General features: G+C 35.3%; 1 protein-coding gene across 4 annotated transcripts in view; it reads right to left on the reverse strand.

Annotated features, from left to right (window-relative positions):
• The window catches only part of SPATA17 (spermatogenesis associated 17), a 268,975-nt gene that overhangs the window by 223,852 nt on the left and 18,752 nt on the right, over positions 1-26,371 (reverse strand). For 3 of the 4 annotated variants that reach the window (XR_009499172.1, XR_009499173.1, XM_059905699.1), the window contains exons 2-4: positions 19,436-19,525; positions 17,588-17,669; positions 4,948-4,998 (exon numbers count right to left, since the gene is read on the reverse strand). Coding sequence is in view for 2 of the 4 variants with exons in the window: in XM_059905699.1 (XP_059761682.1) it covers positions 4,948-4,998; positions 17,588-17,669; positions 19,436-19,525 (223 nt within the window). In the remaining 2 variants the exon portion in view is untranslated. The remainder of the gene's footprint in view (positions 1-4,947; positions 4,999-17,587; positions 17,670-19,435; positions 19,526-26,371) is intronic. The other variant, XM_059905716.1, reaches the window with a different exon arrangement.

Below are 26,371 nucleotides of genomic sequence, written 5' to 3' on the forward strand. Positions count from 1 at the left end.
CTCCTTCAAGCCTGTACCTGTTATAACACTTTAGCAACGTCACAAAGCTCATGAGGTCTTCCATTCACATATGAACTGCACTGAGCAAATATTACCTTCTCATGTCCAGTTTATCCACACCACCTAGCCTAGTCGGGCACTCAAAAAAGCCTTAAAGATCTACCAGCAAAGGCTTAAATAATTTCCATCAAGGCCGCCAAGGGACCTAAACAAAGAATATTTAAAACAAACAACTTTTTTACTCCTTGTTTAAAAAAGCATGAGCCAACGTTCACTGATTTATTCACGGACATTTATTTAACAACCTAGTATAAGCCAGGAACTGTAGATACAAAGACTAAGAAGATAGGATCCGGGCCCCAAGAGACTTACAGTGTTTGGGGCGGGGGGGCGGGTGGACACAGGCATGTAAATTAGTAAGGATAATAAATTGTTACAGGTTCTACAACAGAAGTATGTTGATGGTAAAATAGGGACATTAAAAAAAGGAGAGTGGGGCTTCCCTGGTGGCGCGGCGGTTGAGAATCTGCCTGCCAATGCAGGGGACACGGGTTCGAGCCCTGGTCTGGGAAGATCCCACATGCCACGGAGCAACTGGGCCCGTGAGCCACAATTGCTGAGCCTGCGCGTCTGGAGCCTCTGCTCCGCAGCAAGAGAGGCCGCGATGGTGAGAGGCCCGCGCACCGCGATGAGGAGAGGCCCCCGCTTGCCACAACTAGAGAAAGCCCTCGCACAGAAACGAAGACCCAATACAGCAAAAATAAATAAATAAATTAAAAAAAAAGGAGAGTGATCAATTCTACATGGGTAGGGGGATGGTAAAATCTTTAGAGAAAAGGTGACCTTTTAAAAAATAAAGGCAGCAAATCAAGATATGAATATCTATGACATTAAATAATCACATACATATAATTTACTCTTCATTATAAAAAAGCGACATCTATTTAGGAATGGATTAGCTACAAATGAAAATTTTAAATTCCTTCTCTTTTCAGAAATGCTCCACTAGCCTCTTTGACAATTGAATATAACTTGTCATGCTAGGAGTCAATAGTCAAATACATAATTTGCAATTGACTCAGTATACGAGGCAGAGTAAGACAAAAGTTTTTTTATTTTCTACTGTATGATTTAGGTGTATATATAAAAATATATCTGTCTGAATATTACTGGCCATATAGACTTCTGGTAGTTATCTGTTACTCCTAGAAATTCTTCCACCTGTGTGACACTCACTGCCACCCACATTTTAATCACTTAAAGGGTAGCTCTTTTGAGCAAAGTTACTTCATAGCTTAAAAACTGAAAAGGCAGAGTTGTAGCTAGTAGAAGTAAAACTTCAGCTGCTGGTATCAAGCTAGGGTTGTAATCTTCAGATGTGTACGCCATGAAGGTATGTGGACCACACATTGGTCTCTTCAGCCTCTCTTTCCCGCAGAGAGACAAATTTTCAGAGCACCATCTTGCAAAAAATCCACTTACAAATAGATTTGTCCATGTCCATTACAAATAAGTTCAGCTCCAGTCATGTGATCACTCAATGCTAAAAATTAATCTTTGTTAGGTAATCACATCAGCCTCTGTGCCAGCAAGCCTCATTCCTCATTACCAAGTTACCAAATTAACTCATCCAAACCTCTGAAGGAAGTCTTTGAACATCTTTGTAGAGAAGGGTTTCTACTATAAATTTCCCACAGTAGTATTTACATACTCCACAGAGCCTTGCAAAAATTCCTGAGTGTCTTTAGTGGATCATTTCAACCTCTAGGTAATGCTCAAGTCTTCCTTCCCTTTGCTTTAATGACCACTGCATTCCCACCTCTACCCTTCTCTCCTGGAATGTGTCAAATAAAAAACAAACCTGGGGCTTCCCTGGTGGCGCAGTGGTTGAGAATCTACCTGCCAATGCAGGGGACATGGGTTCGAGCCCTGGTCTGGGAAGATCCCACATGCCGCGGAGCAACTAGGCCCGTGAGCCACAACTACTGAGCCTGCGTGTCTGGAGCCTGTGCTCCGCAACAAGAGAGGCCACGATAGTGAGAGGCCCATGCACCGCGATGAAAAGTGGCTCCCGCTTGCCACAACTAGAGAGAGCCCTTGCACAGAAACAAAGACCCAACACAGCTATAAATAAATAAATAAATAAACCCAAAGTTTAAAAAAAAAAAACAAAAAACCTGGACCTAGCAAGGAGAGACTTGATTTGAAAGAATTACTGCAAGAAAGAAGGGGTGAGTGACTCCTGCAGGGGTAGAGGTGGACTATTGCGATGAGGAGAATCTTTGACCGTAAGATTTGCAAACATGGCGAAACTTAGGCAAAAAGAGTTTTCCTTTAATAGGAAGGTGTGAACAAGGCTGGAAAGAACCTGATGTGGGGAAGTGGGATAAAAGGGTGGCATAATCATATAGGAGATCTGAGAATGCTTTACCCTGAAGCCCATTCTCAAGAGGAGGTACTAAGGAGATGCCGTTGCTGGCTAAAGTTCAGGGACCTAGGCGAAGGAGAGAACCTTAAGCATAGTTTGGTTAATAAACATGTTTTTTCCAGTTGATCGATGGAGACAAGCAGTTCAGCTAATCATTTGTGAGGTTAAAAAAATGGGAATTTGGGGGACTGTGTCTGGCCTTGTCATAGGTAAACAAGGGACCATCCACAGCTAAGTCATATGGTGAAGGGTGGATTTTTTTGCAGTAAGCTGTTTCCAAAACACAAAAGAGTTGGGGGGGAGGGGTTTAAACTTTTCTGTTTTCTAGGATCACAGGACTTAGGGAGAGTTCAACATTGTCCGCTGATGTTAAGCAAAGATGAGGTAACCCTGGGCAATACTATTAGGTGTGACCGAGCAGGACCCTATGGGGCCTTCCCAGAACTGACCCACACCCCGCGCCCTCCATCTGCCTCTTGTCTGTAGAGAAGCTTTAGCCTCCTAGGCCTTCCCCAAGTCCAAAGAGTAAGTTTAATCAGAGAAATGAGAAAACGCAGAAAGAAAGGAAAACAGTCAAGCAAGACAAAATAATAATAGTTTAGCCATTAAACAAAGTTAAGGACCTTTAGTTCCTCCTCAAGGACTATAGATAATATTCTGAGCCATATGCTTTGAGCTGTTTTGCAGATACTGAACCCCCACCAAGCAGAAGAAGTTAACTGTATGTTGCCCGCAAGCACAGAGACCCCAGGCCGGTTGGAACCAGAAGGGCGATGATGTTGACTCCTGATGACCTCACCACCAACCAATCGGAAGAATGTTTACAAGCTGATCACACACCCCACAACCCCCTCCCTCACTCTGTCTTTAAAAACCTTTCCCTGAAAGCCTTCAAGGAGTTCCAGCCTTTTAAGCACTAGCTACCGGGAACCCTTGCTTGGTGCCTGCAATAAATGCTCCACTTTCCTTCACCACAACCCAGTGTCAGTAGATTGGCTTTACTGTGTATGGGCAAGAGGACCCAAGTTTGGTTCAGTAACGTTAGGAAATGTAGCTTTTAGTATGATGTTAGAATAAGTCAAAAACACTGCCTTCTGAGTGGCTTGGTTTGATATGAGTTTCTTAGATATACCCCGTCAAGGTAAAATGAATCTTAATGATTCAAGCCAGATCAGAATTCAATACAAAATTTGGGGCTAAATAATAAACAAGAGAATGCATTTTTCTAACCCTGACTCCTGTGCCTCTGTCTCCCTTGGTGACCTATGGTGATCTATGGGGACGTCTAAGCCTTCCGCCATCAACTGCTTTAGGTCCTCCGTCATCTATTGCTTTTTACTTTGCAGACGTATCTGACAAAGGGCATGCAGAAAAGAAAAAAATCTAACACTGTTTTAGGCTCAGAGGTTAAGTCTTTGGCAGAGCTGTACAGAGAATCAGAATCTCCTCAATTCCCAGACTCAAGCATTCCCATTAAAAGATGAAAGCCACATTATTTTCTTATATTACTGGATTTCTAAGAAAGGTAAATATAGCCCAGTGCATCTGGAGTATCTGCCTCTGGAAAAGAAGCAAAAAAGATCTACTTCTTCCTCTTCTTTTTTTCCCTTACACTACAGAACCACCGAGAGGTAGACAGATACTAGAGATCTGCCCTGGGCTGGGCTCCAACACACTCACATCTGCATAGGAAAGTCCCTTCCCAAAGCAGTGTAAGTCAGCAAAATAATGTTAATTCAACTTGCCTTAGTTCAACACAGGACTTTCAGAAGGTATTTTACTATCTTTCTTCACCCAAAATAAAATCCGTTATTAGCAGAAGCAAGAATTAATAGATTAATGAGAGAGAATATAATAGGGTAACATTAAAACATAGGTTTTAAGGACATTAATGAAATTCACTTAAGTAATTTCCCCATTTATAATAGCTTCACAATTAAGCTAAAATCATATTGTCTGATACAAAAGAAATTATACTTTTGTCGTGGCTCTTCCCCAAATCTCAGCAGAAACCAAGGAAGCCTCATAATCACTAAATTCAGCTTCCTATTAGGCAAATAACACATAAAAGTGAACACAGAAATGATAGGAATAAAACTTCTAAGCTGGAAACTGACTTTATTACTGTGAAATCATATGAATAATTTCTAATTGATTTGTATTGGGCAGGAATCTTATATTCCAGAACCATGCTCATCTATTTATCACAGTATTTTATATGACATATGGAAACTAATACATTGCTTCATTAATATTTACAGTCTTTCTCTAGTCATGGCTCAGAGATATTTAACATTCTAAAACATACGCATTGATAATTACATGTTTTACATTTTACTCTAATTTTTAATACTGCCAAGACTATTTAGTACAGCTAACTTTTTAACTATGTACTCTTTTCTCTCTTTACCATTAGCATATCAATCAAATTTGCATTATTCTGGTTTGCTCATTTTATTAAAAGTGAATTCAGGGCACAATTGACTTTTCATTTGTTTAACAAGTGAAGAAATATTTACCCTGACAGCCATTGCATTGTAGAGATTCATCTTCATAGTGTAATATGCTAACTGTGAATCGAGAAAAAAAAAAGATGGCATATATTTTAGTTTCACACAAAGACAGTGCAGCCTATTTTTACATATAAAAGATAAGAATCTTTATACATAATACATAATAAGAGTTCCATGCTTAGAAAAATGAAATCAAACTTGTATTGAAGAGATAGGCTTCCTAATACATAATGCAGGCTTAACCAGAAAAATCTATGGTAGTCAAACTAGGAGCTAATGGAGATATATGATCATAAAATGCTCTCCGCTGAGTTTGATAATCAATGGTGCTCTACTGAGAATAGAATAACAAAGCAGAAATATTCACAAGTGCTGGTGACATGTAGTATTGTATGATTTATTCACTGGGGTTCTTTTAGCCAAAACTCACAGAAACATAAAAGGAATTCATATTTCAAGACGTCTGGTTTAATGAAAAATTCAAAGAAATGCTGTCTTCAGTCGAAATCGTTCAAGGATATGGATGCAGTGATGGAGCAAAATTGTGCCTTCCAACCATCTGTACAAAATGTTATGTACTTAGCTGCCTCCTGAGTAATCCTTGGGAATTTTGTTTCATTTAATATTCATTTTAACACCATAATATCATAAATACAATGATATCATGTTACAGCAAATCCCCTGACATAATGAAGACTTCCTAAAGACTTGGTTTCTTTCTAGTAGAGACACATTTGTCTTTTAATGCATGAATCTCTGTGACAGTAAATAATCATTTAGCAACATAGCTTATTTCAATGAAAATATTGCTTTAAATAAAACTTCCACATCTGCTCTTTCAATTAAAAAGATACAATTAACATAATTCATGACAGTACAATAAACATTGAAATACATATTTTTTCCACACAAAATACAACTTTATCTATTTTATTCAGTCAAAACTCATCAGACTAATATAAACTTGAACTTAGGCAATAGGTGTTATGTTTCAGCAAAAATCAGAGATAAGTGCCTTAGCCTTTTATACAGGGGTTTTCTTCCCTGCAACAAACAAGAATTCATACAAAAGGGTTTCACCGTAATTAGTATTGTTTGAATTGCCTGATCTGATCCAAAGCAAATTGTCTGTGGAGAGCAGCAGGGCTGGATTAGTTATCAACAGTCTGAGCAGTTAGGAAACAGTTGGCTGCAATATGTTATTTACAAATGAACACAATGATGTTACTTCATTTTAAATTCTCTTTCTTCGTTATGGCAAGCAAGGCATAAATCTTGGTGTTTGAGGTCAACTTAAAATATTTACTTAGAGTACTTCTTCAAGGCAAATATAAACACTAAATATTTTTACACAGAAGAAACATATTGGAAATTATATATTTGAGAAAGTTGGGTGCAGAAAAAGATATTGTTTCTTATCTTTTTTCATATTGCTGTTCAGTCAGCAGCAGTGCGCATTAGTGAGCTTTCAAGCCACAGACCTGAGTTCAGGTCCTGACGTTGCTCTTACCAGCTGTGCGGCTTGAACAAGTTACTTGAAGTCATCCAGTCTTGACTTCTAGCCTTACAAAATGGGACATCACATACTCCGTGGAGTTCTTGTGAAGAATAAAATAAGATAAGGTATTTAAGGTGCTTGGGACATAGCTGATGGTCATTAGGAAAGGGATCATCACTGTTACACATTTTGTGGCTAAAAGTATGTAATTTAACTATAAGTAAAATTCCAAAAGGTATAAGAGGTTAAATTTTATTCTGAACAAAGAAGAGATATAGGTTTGAGCCTAAGAATTTTGAATTTTATAGTTAAAAGGTGGGAAAGCACTTTGATTCCAGGTTATCATTCTCATGTGAAGCACAGATGGATGTTACATTGATTCTCAATCCTATAGCCCAGATCTGAAAGTACCACGAAAACATTGTACGATCCACTTATATGAGGTACCTGGATTAGTCGAATTCACAGAGACAAAAAGTAGGATAGTAGCTACCAGGCACTGGGGGAAGAGGAGGAGCTAGTGTTTACTGGGTACAGAGTTTCCCTTTACAATGATGGAAAAGTTTTGGAGATTGTTAGTGGTGATACTTGCAAAACAATGTGAATGTACTTAATGTCACTGAACAGTACAGTTAAAAATAGTCAAAATGATCAATTTTATGCTATATATATTTTACCACAATTTTAAAAAACACTAAAAAATCATTTGTGAATGTGAATCATGCATTTCCATAAGCTACCTATGAGACACATTGGACACTTTGAAATTTTGTAAAATACTGTCTAAGTCTCTATATTTCTATTCTGAGCAGTGATGATTATTTGTTATACTAATATTTGTTCTTTTGGTTACATGAGTAGTTAAATTATAATTCATACAAAAACCCTTGTTCTTAATATTATTTTCCAGGATTCTGTCCTAAAAGGTTTTTTTTTTTCCATTCCATGGAGTTGGATAAGCAAATATATCACAGCTACTAAATACTGATAACATATCCAAGAATGACAGACTATAGTAATTCATCAGCAGAGAAAAATTCCCAAATTTTCCTTACTATATATTAATTTCCTATTTTATCATGAAGGTACCAAGTCTATTTTAAAGAGGAAGACTAAAGATCTGGGGTGAAAATCAAGCATAAAAGATGATAAATTTCAATGTAATGAAAACATGATGCTCAATTATAGATGTTTCCCAACTATTTGTTGACTAAATGAAGGAAGGGGAAAAGAGAGGGAGGGGGAGAAAGAAAACAGGGAGAGAAAGATAAACAGAATTGATATGTTGCATTTACAACAGATAGAGTAGGAAGAATTCCTGGGATGAAAAACAGCATTTGAACACTAAATAAACCACTTGTTCGCCATATGGCCCTTGTCATGTCACCTAGCTCAATTTTCAGAAGGCTTCTGAAATTTTTTCTGGAAGTTGTGTTCCTTTTAAAAACGATTTTCTGAGTGGTCAGTATCCATGTGGACCTTTTGGACAGGGCTGCTGTTCAATGGGATTGGACCATGATATCGATGGGAGCATGTCTCATGTTTTGAGTTTCCGTTTTTTCTACAAGGTGAACTACAGTGCAGGGGCGGGGGTGGGGATAGGTTAGAACCACACTCTTAGAGGTCAAGTGATATTCAAAGCTCACTGCACCAGGTCCCAATTTTGTTCTCCAATTATCTCCCACCACGCCAGTCCTTTAAACCTCAATCTGATCAAATTTTTATCTTTTCTTCTTCATGTCCTACTACTCCCCTAAAATGTCTTAATCATCCTTTCCTAGCTGTCCAAATCCTGTCTCCTGCTGTTCTCACTAACATTTATAGGAGAAACCACCTTTTCTCCCCCAGTCTAAGGAACAGCAACTGGAAGAAGCTGCTGGCATTCTCTCGGCTCCAGTGGATACTTTCAAACCATTTCAAACCAGCAGGAAGTACTCCTTTAGAAGCAACAACAACTACCACGACAAAAACCCAAAGAACAAAAAACCTCAGTTTACTCTCAAGCTTTTCACATTTATCACTCTCTCTCCCTTTTTGGTGTTGTCACCCGTCCTCAGGTCTCTAGGTACACTCTCCTTTCCCCTCCTCGCCTCCCCTGACCTACTCCAATAATACACTCTAAACGTTTTGACACCAAGCTAAAGGTCTTATTCTTCACCACAACTCCTGCCGTATCTTGAGGCTTTTCAAATTCACATATACAACACACTCAATTACCTGCTCTCACTATTGCCTGCCTTTCCCAGTCGCAATGACATCCACTTCCCATAGCCATGTTCCAGACAGTGTGAACTAGAAATGTTTCTCCTCTTAAGTCTTAAACTCAGATTGCAAATTCTTCTCCTTAAATCCCTGATGGCTTAATTTCTATTAAAGGCTTTTCCACCTAGTAGACAGATCTAGTACAGGTATGTCCTTCTCCTCAGTTTCAAGTTCCTTCTTCACATATGTTTATATACAATGGTTACATTGATATTTTGTTAATGAACATATCATAAATTAACTAATCTTTCCATTATTGTTGAGCATTTAGGTTGGAAACCAAGAAAACCGGAGTTTCAAACGGTCAATCATTTTCAAAAACAGAACATTTAAAGAAATACATAGTTATAATAAATTTGAGTAATACATCTATATGAACTTGACCAGATCAACTGGCTTTATTTGCTAGACTGGGCAATACAGAGGAAATATTTGCATCAAAGTGATGACTCTGGAAACTTTAGAAGCCATGCACATATGGATAACAGATCTGGGGAGCCTGTGCCTTTGTTATTTTCCACTTCAGTGCCATCCTCATTTCATAATTTTGAGTATGATCATTAAAATGATTTATTATCAAATAATCATGAGTATTTTGTGCATATGCTTTGCCTTGTTCGCTGGCAACTGATACCAATCTGGTCGTTATCAACAGCCGATTGTTAAAATAACCTTCCGTCTTCCACACACGCAAAAAATTAAAAGCCAATTATATTATTTTTCACCGTTATTATTAATGTAATCTTTAAAAGCAAGTAAACTAAATCTAAATCATATTATTATAATGAAAATATGTTAGTAAAGTTTTAAATTTATATTAGAAAAGTCAGAGTCTTAAGTTATCCAGCCTTTGGTATTTATTTAAAATGCCAGATCCTGAGGGGAAAAAACAGATTATGTTTCAGTTTTCTGCTCTAACACTAAAGAGTGATAAATGTTGCCTCATTAACATATAACTGATTTGGAAGCCTTATAAAGAGATTTATAAAGAGAGTTGGGCTATAGAAGGAACATTCATTTATCTAATGAAGAGAAATAAAAATGTCCGTACAAGCAACTGTGTCAATCTCATCAGTTTTAAAAATAATGACTGAAATTTTATGTATTTTAACTATCCATTCAAAAACAAACCTGCTGGTATTTATCATGACAACGCAAAATGGGATTTGATAGCAGATGATATCCTTTGTTCCATTTAAAGTTAATAGAATTTCTTTCCAATGTTACTCTTTCAAATACTAATCAAATATGAAAACTTTGTGAGAAGAGCAGTAAAACGATAAGTAGTATATAAGTATTGTGAGCCTTTTCAGCAATAAATTAAATTATTTTTATAATTTGAAGAATAATCTATTTTTAATGAGAATTATCTTTATAAATTAATCAGTTCTACCAGAGGCTATTAATATACTTTAACAAAAAGTTTTAACCAAGTTCTGTTAATGTGGTGCCATATATATGTTATTCACCGAATGATCTCAATTTAAAAACATAACATTGAGCTGTTTAGAACTACAGTTATATATATTTATTTCACAATAATGCATATAGAATTAATCACGTATATCAGGGTAGCTGCTCTCAGAGTGTGGTGACTAAAAATAGTGTACTTGATATTAAACATCATATAAACTATATAATGGGGAAATTGAAAAGGATAACAAGATGCATACAGCTGTCCTATTAGGTTATATTGATGAATTCACTCAGGTAACGCTCAAAGTGTTAGTTTTCCGAAAGAGGCAGATGAAATATTTGAACATTTTTCTGGTACTATCGCCTACAGAAATAACTATTTTCACTTCACCATTTATGAAATAAAGCAAAAAGTGGTAAGGATAAGCTATATAGAACATTATACAGTTGAAAACAAGAAGGGGACCAAAACAGTAGGACCATTTGAGTATCCAATGGGAAGCGCAGGTTGCAGTAAAATCATAGCAGGAATTCAGGAGGTCTGGGATGCACGTGCACTGAACACACACACCAGGTGACTAGAAATCCATTGTTAATAAAAAAGAAGAATCAGAGCACATCCTCACTAACAGGGAAAGGTTTTTGAGGTTGTGAATCAACAGTCCTCGGTCCCTACGATGGACAAATTTGGGTTATGTCGCCAGATACGGCAGCATGAAAGTCAGCAGGAAGACCTGAATGGACATTGAAAATTAAAATAAACAAAAACAATAGTCATCCAGGAAGCAAAAGAGAATCAAATCAGAAAAGAAAACTGGAATGGCTCTGTTATCGTGGGTTAGTGAGGGCACCACCGTGGAGAACGCATAACACTATAGGACTGGATAAGTTGACTGGAGTTGCTGTGAGAATTATTTAAAAGCTGGGTAGAAATATTCTCGTACAGTAGAATTTTGAGGGAGGCTGTCTAAAATACAGAACTTATCTAAAGAGATCCTAGGACTTCTGACTTTCCACAGTTCACTTTGTTTGACCTTTGCCACACGTGAGACTGTTGATAACTCCAAGTTTTCTAACAGTTTTCTCCTCTGCTTCCTGTGATATTGTGTCTCTGTTTTTCTGTTATCTTCCTATAACTCCCTTCCTCTGCCTAAATCCTACTAATGCATTCCACAAGCCTCAATCCTTGGCCCTCTGCTCTACTGCTCAGATACTTTTCCATCAGGTAGAAAATCCTGCCATCTTATAATGATGGCTCTAAAACCTTTATCTCCAGCTCTGACTCTTCATCTAAAAGTCCTCTTTAATAAGCTTTTGTTGAGTGCTAATTATAATGTGCCAGACACTCTTCCGAGAGATAGCAAAATCGCCTTACAAGACACCACCACATGGAGGTGTCCTAACATCACCACAAACTCAAAATCTCACAACATCTTTTTGTAAAAGCTTCTCTGAGTGTCCCATTCAGAATGTTTTCTTATCAACATCCATGCTTTTGTTGCCATTACAACCATTAATCAGCTTTGCTGAGATAAAAATGCAGCTATCTTACTAGCTTATAAAACAAAAAGTTTATTTCTTACTCACATTACACGTGGGCTAAGTTTCCCTGTAGCTATGGCCCACAACACATGGCTTAGACCAAAATCAATGAGACGGGGAGGAATCATTCTTTTATGAGGAGGCGGGTAGGGAAGAATTTTTGGCACACGTGGATACCAATCACCAGCTAGGTTGACCATAGCGAAGCCTTCCAACTTATATCCCGGTGAGTTATTAATTTATCCAGTTAGCAAAAAATTCTACAGGCTTTCTATGTGACATTTACTGTGATCGTTTGAGATATAATAAATAGAATAGTCATTGCATCTCAGGAGCTCCCAGTCAAATAAGAGATGTAAATAAACAAATGGGTCACAGTGGCACAAACACCTACAGGAGTAAAGCATGAGGAAGGCACACCTAGTATCTGCAGTCTCCTACCATTCTATACTCAGCCTCAGGAGATCCGGAAGGTTAATCCTAAGTAAAGTCTTGAAGGATGAATAGGGATTCAGACCAATGGGAGGCAGGTCAGAGTGAAGAAGGGCATTCCAGGCAGAGTAAACAGCATTTGCAAAAAACCTGTAGGGCATGGCGTATCTTGGTGTATCATGGAAAGTGGTTTAACGTGTCCAGAGTATGTTTATACAGGTTTAGCAAGATGTGAGGTTAGATAAGCAATCATGAGACTATGAAAACGTGACCTGTCATGTTGAAGAGTATGAATTTTGTGCTGTATGCTACAGTGAGGACTGTGGGCATGGGAGCGAAATTATCAAGTTTAGGTTGGAATCAAGAGATTTTCTGAGGGACAATGCAAAGTATTTGATGACTGATAAGAGAGAGAGGGTGGGGAAAAGAAGGTGGTGGGGAGGCAAGGATGACTGTGGATTTCCAGCTGAATGGTTGTACCATTTACCTGAATAAAGGAATATAGAAGGAGGAACAGATTGGGGGTACCTGAGGGACCTCCAGAGAAGACTTTTAGTAGGTACTTAGCATATGGATCTGCAGGGATCAGGAACTGAGAACCTTGGGCCCATCATCTAATCACCCTGAGCCTCCATGTCTCCACCTATAAAATGAAGATAAAACACCTGCACGTTCTACTTGACAGACTGTTACTGGAAAATATGAAACAATGAATGTAAAACATGTGTTTAAACAAGAAAGTCCTTTAAAAATGTAGGAAGTTATTTTATTAAAGTCACATTCAGCTCCTTACCAACCTGCCGCTACTCCTCAAATACTCTGAGCCATCTAGATCAACATCCTCACCATTTCCTGTTACACCATGCTCATTCCCAGTTTCAGACCTTCATTCACGCTGTTCCTAACCGAAATGGACTTCCCTCTCCCCAGGCTACAGTCTACTGATTCCCTGAGGATCAGTGCAAGTCTCACCTCTTAGACTTTTGGAGATAGCATTAACTTCTCACCTGAGCGCTTATTACTTGCCTGTGTGTGTTTGTTGGGGGGAATACCTTTTAAATTGACTTTCCTTTTTAATTAATTTATTTAACAGATAATATATTCACAGTGTTTAAAATTCAAAAGCTACCAAAGAGTTTACAGTAAAAAGTCTACTTCCTATGCTTATTCCTCAAGTTCTCTTCCCCCCATGCAGTTAATATCATCAGTTTTTTGTGATCCTTCCCCAGACAAGCAAATTAAAATCAGTGGCTTTCAGATCATGCTCTGGTGGCTCAGATGACAACAGAGGCCACAGGGAAAGAGACCAAGCAGTTCTGTTTCTTCAGCTTCCAAAATAGCTGCACTGTTTGTACTTATTTTATATACAGGGCTAAAAATTTTGCTACATTTTAGTAACAGCAACTGTTACTAAAGTTTTAAAATTGCTAACTATACCATTCATTTTGTAGCCTAATATATACTATATGGCATTTTTATTATTATTGTATTGATATATAGCTGTTAGGCAAAAACAAAAGTTTATGCAGAATAAATTTGGAAATGGTGGTTTCAACAATTACTATAGGACTATGTGTGTGACAGGATAATTAATGTAGATTCAAACACTATCCTTAAGTCATGGCCCAATCCCCAACCCACGAAAGTAGCGGGTCCTTTTATGCATTTTTGCTTCAGTCCATTTATATGTGACTGTCCATCCCTGGCTTTGCTGCCCTAAAATCTGAGCTCTGAGAAATTACACGGAGGTTGTGCGGGGATGATAAGAGGAGAGGTGTGAGCAGAAAAAGAGAAAAAACGGAGTAAATATTCCACATGCCTGGGAAAGAGTGGGGCGTTAGCTTTTCTAATAAGAAAATATGACACTGGGAATTCTTATTGCTTCTGAGAGGTGGCTAAAACTCTAGGGATAAACTTGGTGGCAGCTGTGGAAGAGACAGGATTCTAAGCACTAGGGAAGATATCAGTTTTGGCAAAAATTCCCTTTCCCTTTATGTGGCCCAGTAGCCATGGAGTCCTCCAAGGATGAATCCTGAAGGATCAAACACACGAGCTCAGACAATAGACATCTTATGAATGAAGACTCGACAAAGGTAAGAATCTCTGCTATGTTGGCACTACTTAAGTCTCACAGGACTTCTGTATAAACCAGAGAAGGGAAACCTCCAATAATGACTGAGATTAAACTGCCTATCAGACCTATATATAAGGTTTTTTGAATCAAACCCAATTGGGTTTGAACTTTTCTCCACTTATCACTAATAGTGTATCCTTGGGGAAGTAACCATCTCTGAGCCTAAAATTCCTCATCTATTAAATGGTGATAGTATTCACAGGACTGGTATAAGACTTTAGTTGGTATATACATTAAGTATACAAAATGCTTAGTACAATATTTCACTTTCACTAGTCAACCAGTCAATGTCAGCTATTTTAATCTCATTCAATAATTATGTACTGAGATCAGATTATGTTATTTATCGAACCTTATGTGCATTCAATGGCAAAAACAGATAAATAAATAAAACGGACCTGTTCTGAAATACCTTACAGGTTAATAGATTTAAAAACCATCAAGAACCAATCTAACTGAGGAAAATCTCCATTTTTAATTTTTTTCAAGAGCCCAAAGATAATTAGATGCAAATCTGGAGAATAACTTGGCGACGATGCTGAGCAATACTCTTTTTGATCAAACCTAGTTGAGACACTAAAGTAACAAACAATGTTCTTGGGTGGCTCATTACTTGAACTTTTAAAGACATTTTTTCAGCAACTCCAACACCATTAGAACAAATGCAGATTCCAAAGTTGAATATTTTGACAATAGTCACTGAAATGTATACACTTTTATATGTTTGATTAAAAGGAGGTGTCAATTCATAACCATCTGAATGGTGGCTTGTGAGCGGAAATAGCAGCAATGAAAGTTAAGTCACAGTGTTCATGGAATGACATATACATAAGTATACTCTCCTGTCCTGTCTACACAAAGATATAGACCTCCAACCACTAATGAATAATAATAAACAATAGGGCTAAAGACGCTCATTACTCCATAGAAAACAACTTAATTTTTGATCATCCTGTTTAAGTAATCTGATTCTATTAAAAACTGACTTGAAGGAGCTCCTATTGGCCAAATCTAGGAAAATTTTAGCACCAAATCAATTAGCGATAATTTATTATAACCCATTAAATAAAATAGGAATTCATGAGTTAAAACTGATGAATGAAAGAAAGAAAAGAAAGAAAGAAAGAAAGAAAGAAAGAAAGAAAGAAAGAAAGAAAGAAAGAAAGAAAAAGGAAGGAAGAAAGAAAGAAAGAGGAAAAAAGGTCCTTTCTTATGCTAAAATGCTAACAAGTATAAACTTAGAGGAAATGACAAAATTAGAAAATCACTATTTGACAAATATAATAATAATTGATTCTGGTAAGATCCATCATTAGATGCTAAACCTACGGTAAAAATTTTTGATGAGGAAGAAGATATATGCCCAGTCTTAAAACATTGCCTCGCAAGATAAAAATAGCAAGTCTACAGAGTAAGTGTGTTAAATTATCAAATTTAGCATTAACTGCCTTGCAACAAACTGACAGTATATGGTTCCTAACATGATGTACTGAGATGTATTTCTAGAAAAAAGGCGTAACCTCAATCTAACAATGAAGAAACATAACCAAACCAAAACTGAGGAATAATCTGAAAAATAGTCTATATTCTTCAAAAATATCAAGATCATGAAAAGCAAAGACAGACCAAACATATTAAAGGTGACTAAAGAAAAACAACATTTAGGTACAACGCGAAATCCTGGGTTTTACCCTGGAAAAGATGTTTTTGCTATAAATGACATTATTGGGAAAATCAGTGAAATGTGAATAGAGTCTAAAGATTAGATAAAAGTATTGTACAGATGTCAGTTTCCTGATTCTGATCATTTTAATATGGTTATGTAGAAAATATCCACTGATGAACTGAGAGGAAAGGAGCACCACTTCTGCAACTTTGTCTCAAATGATTCAAAATAACCATAGAAAAAAGACCAAAAATATGTATAGAGGGGTAAAAGAAAATGATAAAGTAAATTTGTTCACTTTAGTGAAGAAATCTGCATAAAGAATATAGGGGAATTCTTTGTACTATTTTTGCAACTTTTCTGTAAATCTGAAATTATTTCAAAACTTAAAAATTACTTTTTAAGTAGTCTGAACTGTCAGTGATGCAAGAGATTAGTGTTCTAGACAAGAAAACCCATGCTAACAATTAACAAAATTAATGAAAGATACTTTAAGTTTGTTGCAGACATGTAAGTGGGCTATTCAACCAGTTAAATTAAAAGAATAAACTTTTCTTTGGTTTTGGTGGATTTAAAAAATCTTAAGTGACATATTAATTAAGTGGGAACGTATAGTATTAAAATAGGAGCTTAACTTGAGGGAATCATGTCATTTAGAGAAGTTACCACTAAAATGGGTTCCCCTGTAGGGACATCAGATCTGCTTTATAAGAGCATCACAGTGATTTTAAACCTAACTGTAAGAGAGATCCAAAACTTGTAAAAAGTTCGTGCCAGCATTTTTTAAAAAATACTTATTTATTTCATTAAATCTAAAGTATTACGCTCTTCCTCCAAGCAGTCTCTGTATTTTATTAACATGTTTTAAACTTTTCTTGCCAAAGGTGAACTCTTATCATTTAGTTGTCTACTTATTTTTTTTCTTTCCCCTCTCTATATCTTTTAATTTCACTTAGATGCCTCTAATAAAGAATAAATGAAGAACAAATTTAAACTATTATAGTAGAAAATAGTAACAAATCAGGAAACTTGTGAAGTAGGCAAATGATTATAAACCTCCTCATTTTGTGTCAAAAAATTATTTTTTTCTTAATTTCTGAAATCATTAAACTGAAATATAAGTTGGCATGTTATCTCATACTTCTGCAAGTCTATCAGGGGATATAGATGATTGTGTTATGCTATACTTATTAAGGCAATCTTCAAAAACTCCCAAGAGTCAATTATAGGAAATGATAAGTAGCACAGAGAGAAATTATCTTACATTTTTATCTTGTAGAATTAATTTGGGGCACTTCAACCAATGTTTACTGACAGTGCAATGGGCCAGGGATTGGTCTAAATGTTGGTGGACCAAAGATGAACAAGCTACAGTGCTTACTCTGAAAGAGCTCACTGTCTAGAAAATAGAGACTCTTCAACAAATAATACATACAAATGCATATGCTGTGAACGGTACTTTAACAAAAATAAAATATCTAGTATAGTTTGGGTATAAAGAAATGAGTCATCAATTCTCCATGGAAAAATCAGCAAAGGCTTCTGAGAAGAATTCTCGTTCTGAAAATTAAACCCAATTTTGTTCTCATATAAATATTATCAATAACTTCAAAACTACATGTAAATGTGACTAAAGTGAATTAGTTACAACAAATTGAATAATTCAAGTGTTAACATATATAAATTTTATATTTACCTTCACAATTAGTTGATAATGTTGTCTGCCTAAGTAACCTCTCCATTGTTTCTGAATAATTGTTGCTACCCTGTGTAAGTACCTGGGTGAAAAATAAGCTTATTAGTATGCTTTCATTGAAACAATGATATGTCTTCAATTTTTGCTTAGAATATTCCTTTTCACAATTCAAGAAATCAAATTCAAAGCCGAGTTTACATGTACTTTTAAAGACAGTATGAAGGTTCCCAAAAAACCTAAAAATATGATCTAACTAAAAAAACTAAATGATCCAGCAATCCATTCCTGGGTATATATATCCAAAGAAAACAAAAACACTAATTTGAAAAGATACATGTACCCCAATATTCAATAGCAGCATTATTTATAATTACCAAGATATGGAAGCAACCTATGTGTCCATCAACAGATGAATGGATAAAGAAGATATATATATATATATATACACACACACACACACACACACATATATATGTATATATGTATGTATACACACACACACACAATGGAATACTGCTCAGCTACAAAAAAGAATGAAATTTTGCCATTTTCAGCAACATGGGATATTATGTTTAGGGAAATTAGTCAGACAGAGAAAGCCAAATACTATATGTTATCACTTATATGTGGAATCTAAAAAATAAAACAAACTAGTGAATATAACAAAAAAGAAACAGACTCGCAGATATAGAGAATGAACTAGTAGTTACCAGTGGGGTGATGGAAGAGGGAGGAAATAGATAGGGATAGGGTATTAAGAGATACTACTCTGTATAAAATAAATAAGCTACAAGGATATATTGTATAGCACAGGGAATATAGCCAATGTTTTGTAACTATAAATGGAATATAATCTATAAAAAATTTTGAATCGCTATTAAATTAATATGAAACTAATATTGCAAATTACTTCAGTAAAAATAAATAAGTCAAAAGAAAATTGAAAAGAAAGAAGAATGCAATGAAATATTGAAATATATTTTTAAAAAGACTATGTAAAACAGGTCATAGTGACACGTTAAGAAATAAGCCAGGCACTATTGATATGAATTACTATAAGTACTTTGAAATAATTTGTGAGGTCAAGAAACACTTCCCTTTTTCATACTTATATTACTCAGTCTACCTTAGCTAAAGTCATTTTAGTCTGCTGAATTAAAAAATACTCTCTGCTCCCATGTTCCTATTTGGTATAGTGGCCAAAAGAGAACCGTCATCTTCATGCTTTTATTTGCATGTCTGGCTCCTACTAGTAAATATAAGGAAGTATACAGTATAACCCCTAGCTGACCATCTGAGTTATTATGGATTAGTCATATTCTTCCAGGGCAATATTTTTCAGAATTGTTGAGAAACTGAGGGAAATTTGAGCACTGAACAAAAAGTGGAAACAGTTAACATAGGGATCAATTGCAGTCTCTTTGTAATCAGAATGACATCATTTTGGTGTCATTTGCCTTTATTTACCAACACGTTGGAGAGGATTGGAATAGCTTCTTTTTGTTTTGTTTTGTTTTTCTTTCTTACCAGTCAATAAATTCATTGCTATAAAAATACAAGTCCAATCATTTGTCACATCCTATGGAACTTGAAGAAAATAAACTGATCAAGTATATTTATGACATTGAGAATTTTTAAAAGAGATATGGTCAACATCATTTAGTTTCTTTATATGTGAGAAAATATGACCAAAAAGAGTTATGTCTTTAAAGGACATCATATAATTTATTAACTTCATTACAAGTAAAATAAAAAATTATTTGCAATAAGAACCACATGAATAAATTACATTTTCTAAGGAGTATATTTTTATGATATATCTGAGGTTCCATGACAAAATCAATATACCTGATATATGCTCGAACTTGACATCCTCGAAACCAGCTCTGGATTTTAACTGCTGCATCATTCTCCTTTTTTCGAAATATATCCACAACGCTAAAAAGAAATTTTTTTAAGCATTTCATTAGTGACTAATATAATTCTAAAGCAAATCAACCTGTTAAACTTAATTTTTAATTTCTTTGAAAATGATAATTATAATTCAAATGTCATTTTAAATAAAATTAAAATACTAAAGAAAGTATTCCAGAAATTATAAGCTATGTTTCAAAAATTAACCTTTCTCTAAGAGGCCATGTGCTTTCAACAGCTTTACTTTTTTTACTTTTATAATCACCTATTTGCAACTAATTAATTCACCAGTGGTTTTTATAAGGAAATTTAAAAAGCAATGTGCTATTTTGTCATTATTTTAAAAACATAATTATTTGAATTTACTGTTTAAATGCCACTACACATATTATGCAAGATAAAAATCCTTGCATATTTCACTTACTACATCAGTTAAATGAATTGCCTCTAAGTAAAATGAATCCGTCATTTTACCTATTCTAGATAGAGTTCTTAGAACATACATTTCAGTTAAAGGAGGCAGGGGCCAGGGCCATAGGTCTTATAAAGAGATAAGAAATTCATTCTTTAGATTTTACTGACTTATAGGAAGAAAAGGTTTAGTCAGGACAGATCTCCATCTTAATTTTTTCAGTCATTACAATTCTCCCTCTCCATCCCCATCTGATAAAGTCATGTTGCTTAGGGCAATTACTGTAGACCACAGAGTAATCTCTCTCCTAGAAGGCTGGCTGGCACTTTGCACTTTATGTTTGCTGAATGAATAAAGAATTGCTAGTCACTTATTTTTTACTTTTTAAAAAATTCTCTCAAGAATTGTGTTTTCTTAGGCTATTTTTTTGTTTTCGTTGTACGTTAAATATATAGATTTCATTAAATTTATATAATTAGAACAAAAACAGAATGGGAAAAATATTTCAAATAATACTGTGAAGTTGGCTGAGAAAGCAAATAGGATTAGCAATTAAACTGTCAGTGACAAATAGTTAAAGAAGCAAATAGACAGATTATCTACTAGATAAGCAGGAAAGAGAGTTACCTAGAAAGCCTGACTGAAAAGGATCTACAAAAGCAGAGACAGGAACAAAAATTATGCATCAAGTCAGTGACCCAGACGTGAAAAAGAGTAGTGGTGAGAAAACGCACAGATCAGTAAGGTTGCATAAAGGGTAGTAGAAGTGAAGAACAAACTGTAAAAACTACACAAGAGAATAGTCACTCACTTTACCAGATAATGGAAGGCACCATGATAAGATTACTGTATGATGCAATAAAATTAGCTGGAAATAACTGTGTGAGGACACACTAGACAATTAGAAGAAAAGAAAGTTTTGTTATTGCTGTATGTTTGCCCTTCAGGTACAAAATAATAGCAGAGACATGTATAAAGTGTATTCTTGGCTCAAATTATTAGACTGCACGTGGGAGAGACAACAGCTTAAAGTCCTTTCCTCCATGGAGCCTTCCTTGAATCCCCAGAATCCATGAGGCCTTTCCATTATACACCCTCATAGCTCTTCATAACATTTAACACAATCATATGTAATTGTTTAATGAGGGTCTTTCCACTAAACTCTAAGATGCAAAAGGCAGTCATCTTGTCTATTTTGTCCCACATGACTCTCTCAGTGGGTCCAGAGAGATAATGGATGTTATTCCTAATACTCAACCTTTGTCTTCCCAGAGCTGCTTCCTCTGGGGGACAGCATGTCACCTGTCACATTTAATCTCTGTGAAGAATGCCATTTGCAAGATCCCTCACTACACCTTTCACTGCGTGGACATCTCTCCCCATTTTAGGATGACAGAGTTGCTGAGAACCCAACAGGAACCCCCAGGCTCTTAGTAACTTGAGTCCTGGGGTGATTATGGGTAATAGACAGGCAGATCTCTGAACAAACCTATTGAAAGAAGTAGAGAAAAGAATAATAATATCTTAAACAAATTAATACTTTATGTGCTAGCACTGTTCCTAGCATTTACATACCACTGAGTTAACTTACATATAATCCTTTCACATCTCGATGAAGTAAGTAAATATGCCCATTTGACAGCAGAAGATACTGAGGCAGAGGGAAGTGTAGCAATATGCCCAAGGTCACACATTGGTGGGTGTCAGAGCGGAGATTTGATTCTAGGTAGTCTAGCTCTCAAGGCTGCATTCTTAACCATCACTTCCCCCGAAGGGGAAGAGGAAGGATGAGAACAGGAGAAGGGAGGGAAGTAAAAGGGAAGAAAAAGCAAGGAAAAAAGGGCAAGAGGAAAAATGCACGTAAGCCATTTCCAAATATAATATTGAAATTGTGTGGTATAAAATAGCACCCATCACCTAATAACAATAAATGAAGATGAAGATGTGGAAAAACATCAACATCTATAGCAAAAAACAAAAATTTCTCACTATACTGAGTACTGTGAGAATGCAGTACAATAGGCACTTGTGTATATGGCCAGAAGGAAACAATTTGGTCTTTGAACACATACAGAAAACTTTCATTTATAAGAGTTTCAAAAGTCACACAACTTCAGGAATGTTCGTTAGAAGTGCATACACATACACATGGTAGTAAAACTATAATGGGAATGATAAAACAAATTTCAGGACAGACGTGCAGTAAATTTCTAAGATCTGTCATGTCTTCATAAACTAGGAATGCCATAAACGGGAAAACCAAAGACTGTGCTGTTGTCACTATATTTGAGGGAAAGAAAAGAAACTTTGAAAAAATTAAACAACCCAATTGAAAAGCAGCAAAACACAGGCAATTTACAGAAAAGAAAATACAAGCAATTTACACTTCTAAAAGCCTTGACCTGGGTTCTGGGTATATTTGCACTTTTGAGATCTATAGCAAACCATCTTGTGAGTGCCGATGTGTATTTCAGGAAGAATTACATTGAAACAAACAAGGTCCTTAAAATTTCAGAAAACAAGGCCCTTTAGTCAAGAAGCTGAAGTTAGGGATTGACGAATGGTTACCAATGTTAAATTTTACTGTCAAATGTCATCACTGTTCCAAAAAAGGTAAGCACATTTAGAATTTCAATCTGAACAGTTAACTGATTGATGCTACTTCCACAAAATATGTGAATTTGCTGCTTCTCCAAGGCAATGTGAAAGAGGAAGTATTACCTTTATGTATTCAATACAAACATTTATTTATAGAATTTTGGTACAATGTACATTGAAAAACATGTAAAATATTGAAGAAACTACCAAATGGCATTAAAGTGTCTTCAAGTTTAAGGGAAATATTAGACTTATCTAGGCATTAAACCCTAAGGAATTTGACCATTTAATATAACATGAACTATGGCCTAACCTAGTTAAAATATTAGGATAGTGGCCAGCACTTTTGCTTTGAAGAAAGACCTTAGCTCAAATTCTAACTGTGCCACTTACTGGTTGGGTTACCTTAAGCAAGTTTTTTAATCCAAAATTCAGTTTCTTCTGTAAAATTTCAATAATAGTGTATCATGGGTATGTTTGTTGGCATATCACAAAGAAACTGGAAGACTGGTAAATAATATGTTTTCAATAAATGATAATGATAATTACTGCATTATTACATAATGATGCATCTATGTAGATTGCAGGAAGAAAAAAATACCAGTCTGTCAATATCTTATTCATTAATTCAAAAATACTTATTATATGTAAACTATGTGTTAGTATGGCATTTATTTATTATTGAATAAATCTGACATGTAACATTTTGTTAAGCTTAAGGTGTATAGCTTATTACATAGATACATTTACATATTGTAATATGATGGACAGTATAGTGATATTTATATTACATAATTATAATATAATATTATTGTCTATTATATGAATTTGATCTCTATGGCTTATTTACTACTCATTACACATTTGTACTCTTAAACACCATCATTCTTAGCCACCCCCCTCCTCTGGTAACCACCATTTACTCTCTGTTTTTTATGGGTTTAATTTTTTTAGATTCCGCATATAAATGATCTAATATAGCACTTGTCTTTCTGTCTGACTTACCTCACTTAGCATAATGTGCTCAAGGTCCATCCATGTTGTCACAAATGGGAAGGTATCTTCCTTTCTTACGGTTGAATAATATTTCATTGTGCATATGCACCACATCTTTTTTACCCATTCATCCATGTATGGGTATTTGGGTTGTTTCCAAATCTTGGCTATTATAAATAATGCTGCAATAAATGTGGAGCGCATATATCTTGTCAAAATCCTGTAGTCATTTCTTTTGGGTATATACCCAGAAGTGGAATACCTGGATCATGTGGTAGATCTATTTTTAATTTTTTGAGGAATCTTCAAATTGTTTGCCATACTGGTTGGACCAATTTACATTCCCACCAACAACATACAGAGGTTCTCTTTTCACTACATCCTTGACAGCACCTGTTGTCTCTTGTCTTCTTGATGATAGCCATTTTAACAGATGGGAGATGATATCTCATGGTGGTTTTTGTTTGCATTTCCCTTATGATTAGTCATGTTGAGCATCTTTTTATGTGTCTGTTGGCCATTTCAATGTCTTCTTTAGAGAAATGACTATTTAGTTCTTCTGCCCATTTTTTAATTGGACTGTTTGCTTTTCTGTTATTGAGTTGACTAAGCTCTTTATATATTTTGGATATTAAGCCCCTATCTGATACGTGGTTTTTTCTCCCATTCTGTAGGTTGTCCTTTCATTTCGTTGATTGTTTCTTTTGCTGTACAGAAGCTTTTGAGTTTGATGTAGTTGCATTTGTGAATTTTTTTCTTTTGTTGCTTGTGCTTTTGGCATCATGCTCAAAAAATTATTGCCAAGACCAACACTGATGGGTTTTTCCCCTATGTTTCCTTCTAGTTTTATAGTATCAGGTCTTATATTTAACTCTTTAATCCATTTTGGGTTAATTTTTGTGAGTGTTGTGAGATAGGGGTCCAATTTCATTTTTCTACATGTGTTTCTTCAGTTTTCCCATTTGTTGAGAGACTATCCTTTCCCTGTTGAGTATTCTTGGCTCCCTTGTTGAATATTAGATGACCATATATGCTGGGATTTAATTTTAGGCTTTCTATTCTGTTCCATTGGTCGATGTGTATATTTTTGTGCCAGTATCATACTGTTTTTATTACTATGGTTTTGGAGTATAGTTTGAAATCCAGAGGTGTGATACCTCCAGCTTTGTTCTTTTGTCTCAGCATTGCTTTAGCCATTCAGGGTCTTTTGTGGGTCCCCATAGATTTTAGGATTGTTTCTTTATCCATAAATTTTAGGATTGTTTCTTCTATTTCTGTAAAGAATGCCTTTGGTATTTTGGTGGGGATTGCATTGAATCTGTAGATGGTTTTGGGTAATATGGATATTTTAACAATATTAATTCTTCCAATCCAGGAACACAGGATGCCTTTCCATTTTTTGTGTGTTCCTCATTTTCTTTTAGCAAAGTTTTGTAGTTTTCATTGTACATATCTTTTACTTCCTTGATTAAATTTATTCCTAAATTTTTTATTGGTTTTAATTCTATTGTGAATGGGATGGTTTACTTTCTTTTTTCTGATGTTTCATCATTAGTGCAAAGGAATCCAATTGGTTTCTGTCTGATTTCAAATCCTGCCACTTTACTGAAATTGTTGATTACTCCAACAGTTTTGGACTAATTCTTTGGGATTTTCTATATATAGGATCATATCATCAGCAAATAATGACAGTTTTACTTCTTCCTTTCCAGTTTGGATGTCTTTTCTTTGTCTTGCCTAATTTCCCTAGAACTTCCAGTACTATACTGAGTAGGAGTGGTGAGATTATTTCCTTGATGCTGATCATAGAGGAAACGCTTTCAGTTTCTCTACATTAAGAATAATGTTAGCTGGGTTTGTCATATACGGCCTATATTATGTTGAGGTATGTTCTTTCTATACCCAGTCTGTTAAGGGTTTTTATCATGAAAAGATGTTGTATTCTGTCAAATGCTTTTTCTGGATCTATTGAGATGATCATATGATTTTTATCTTTCATTTTATTGATGTGATGATATATTACATTTATTGACTTGCATATATTGAATAATCTTTGCATCCCAGGGATAAATCCCACTTGGACATAGTGTCTACTCCTTTCAATGTGTTCTTGAATTCAGTTTACTAATATTTTGTTGAGAATTTTTCCATCTATATTCATGAGGGATATTGGTCTACAGTTTTCCTTTCTTCTTGTATCCTTATTTAGTCTTGGTATCAAAATGATGCTGGCTTTGTAGAATGAGTTTGGAAGTGTTCCTCAACATTTTGGAAAAATTTGAGGAGGACTGGTGTTCATACCTCTTTAAATGTTAGGTAGAATTCTCAAGTGAAACCATCTGGTCCTGGAATTTTCTGTGTTAGAAGTTTTAAAATTACCAATTCAATCTCTTTACTTGTCATTGTCTGTTCAGATTTGCTATTTTTTTCTGATTTAATCTTGGCAAGTTGTTAGCTTCTAGAAATGTATCCATTTCTTCTACATTATATAATTTTTTGGCATAGAATTGTTCAACAGTAGTCTCTTGATTCTATGTACTTCTGTAGCATCAGTTGTAGTATCTCCTCTTTCATTTCTAATTTTATTTATTTGAGTCGTTTTTTTGTCTTAGGCTAGCCAAAGGTTTTTCAATTTTGCTTATCGTTTTGAAGAACCAGCTCTTAGTTTTGTTGATCCTTTCTATGCTTTCGTGGTCTCTATTTCATTTATTTCCATTCTGATCCTTGTTATTTCCTTCTTTCTGCTAACTTTGAGCAGAAATTTTTTCTTTTTCTAGTTCCTTGAGGAGTAAAGTTAGTTGTTCATTTGAGATGCAATTTCTTAATATATATATTTATTGCTGTAAACTTTCTTCTCAGAACTG

The sequence above is a fragment of the Balaenoptera ricei genome, chromosome 1 (genome assembly GCF_028023285.1).
Source record: "Balaenoptera ricei isolate mBalRic1 chromosome 1, mBalRic1.hap2, whole genome shotgun sequence".
Taxonomy (NCBI): Eukaryota; Metazoa; Chordata; class Mammalia; order Artiodactyla; family Balaenopteridae; genus Balaenoptera; species Balaenoptera ricei.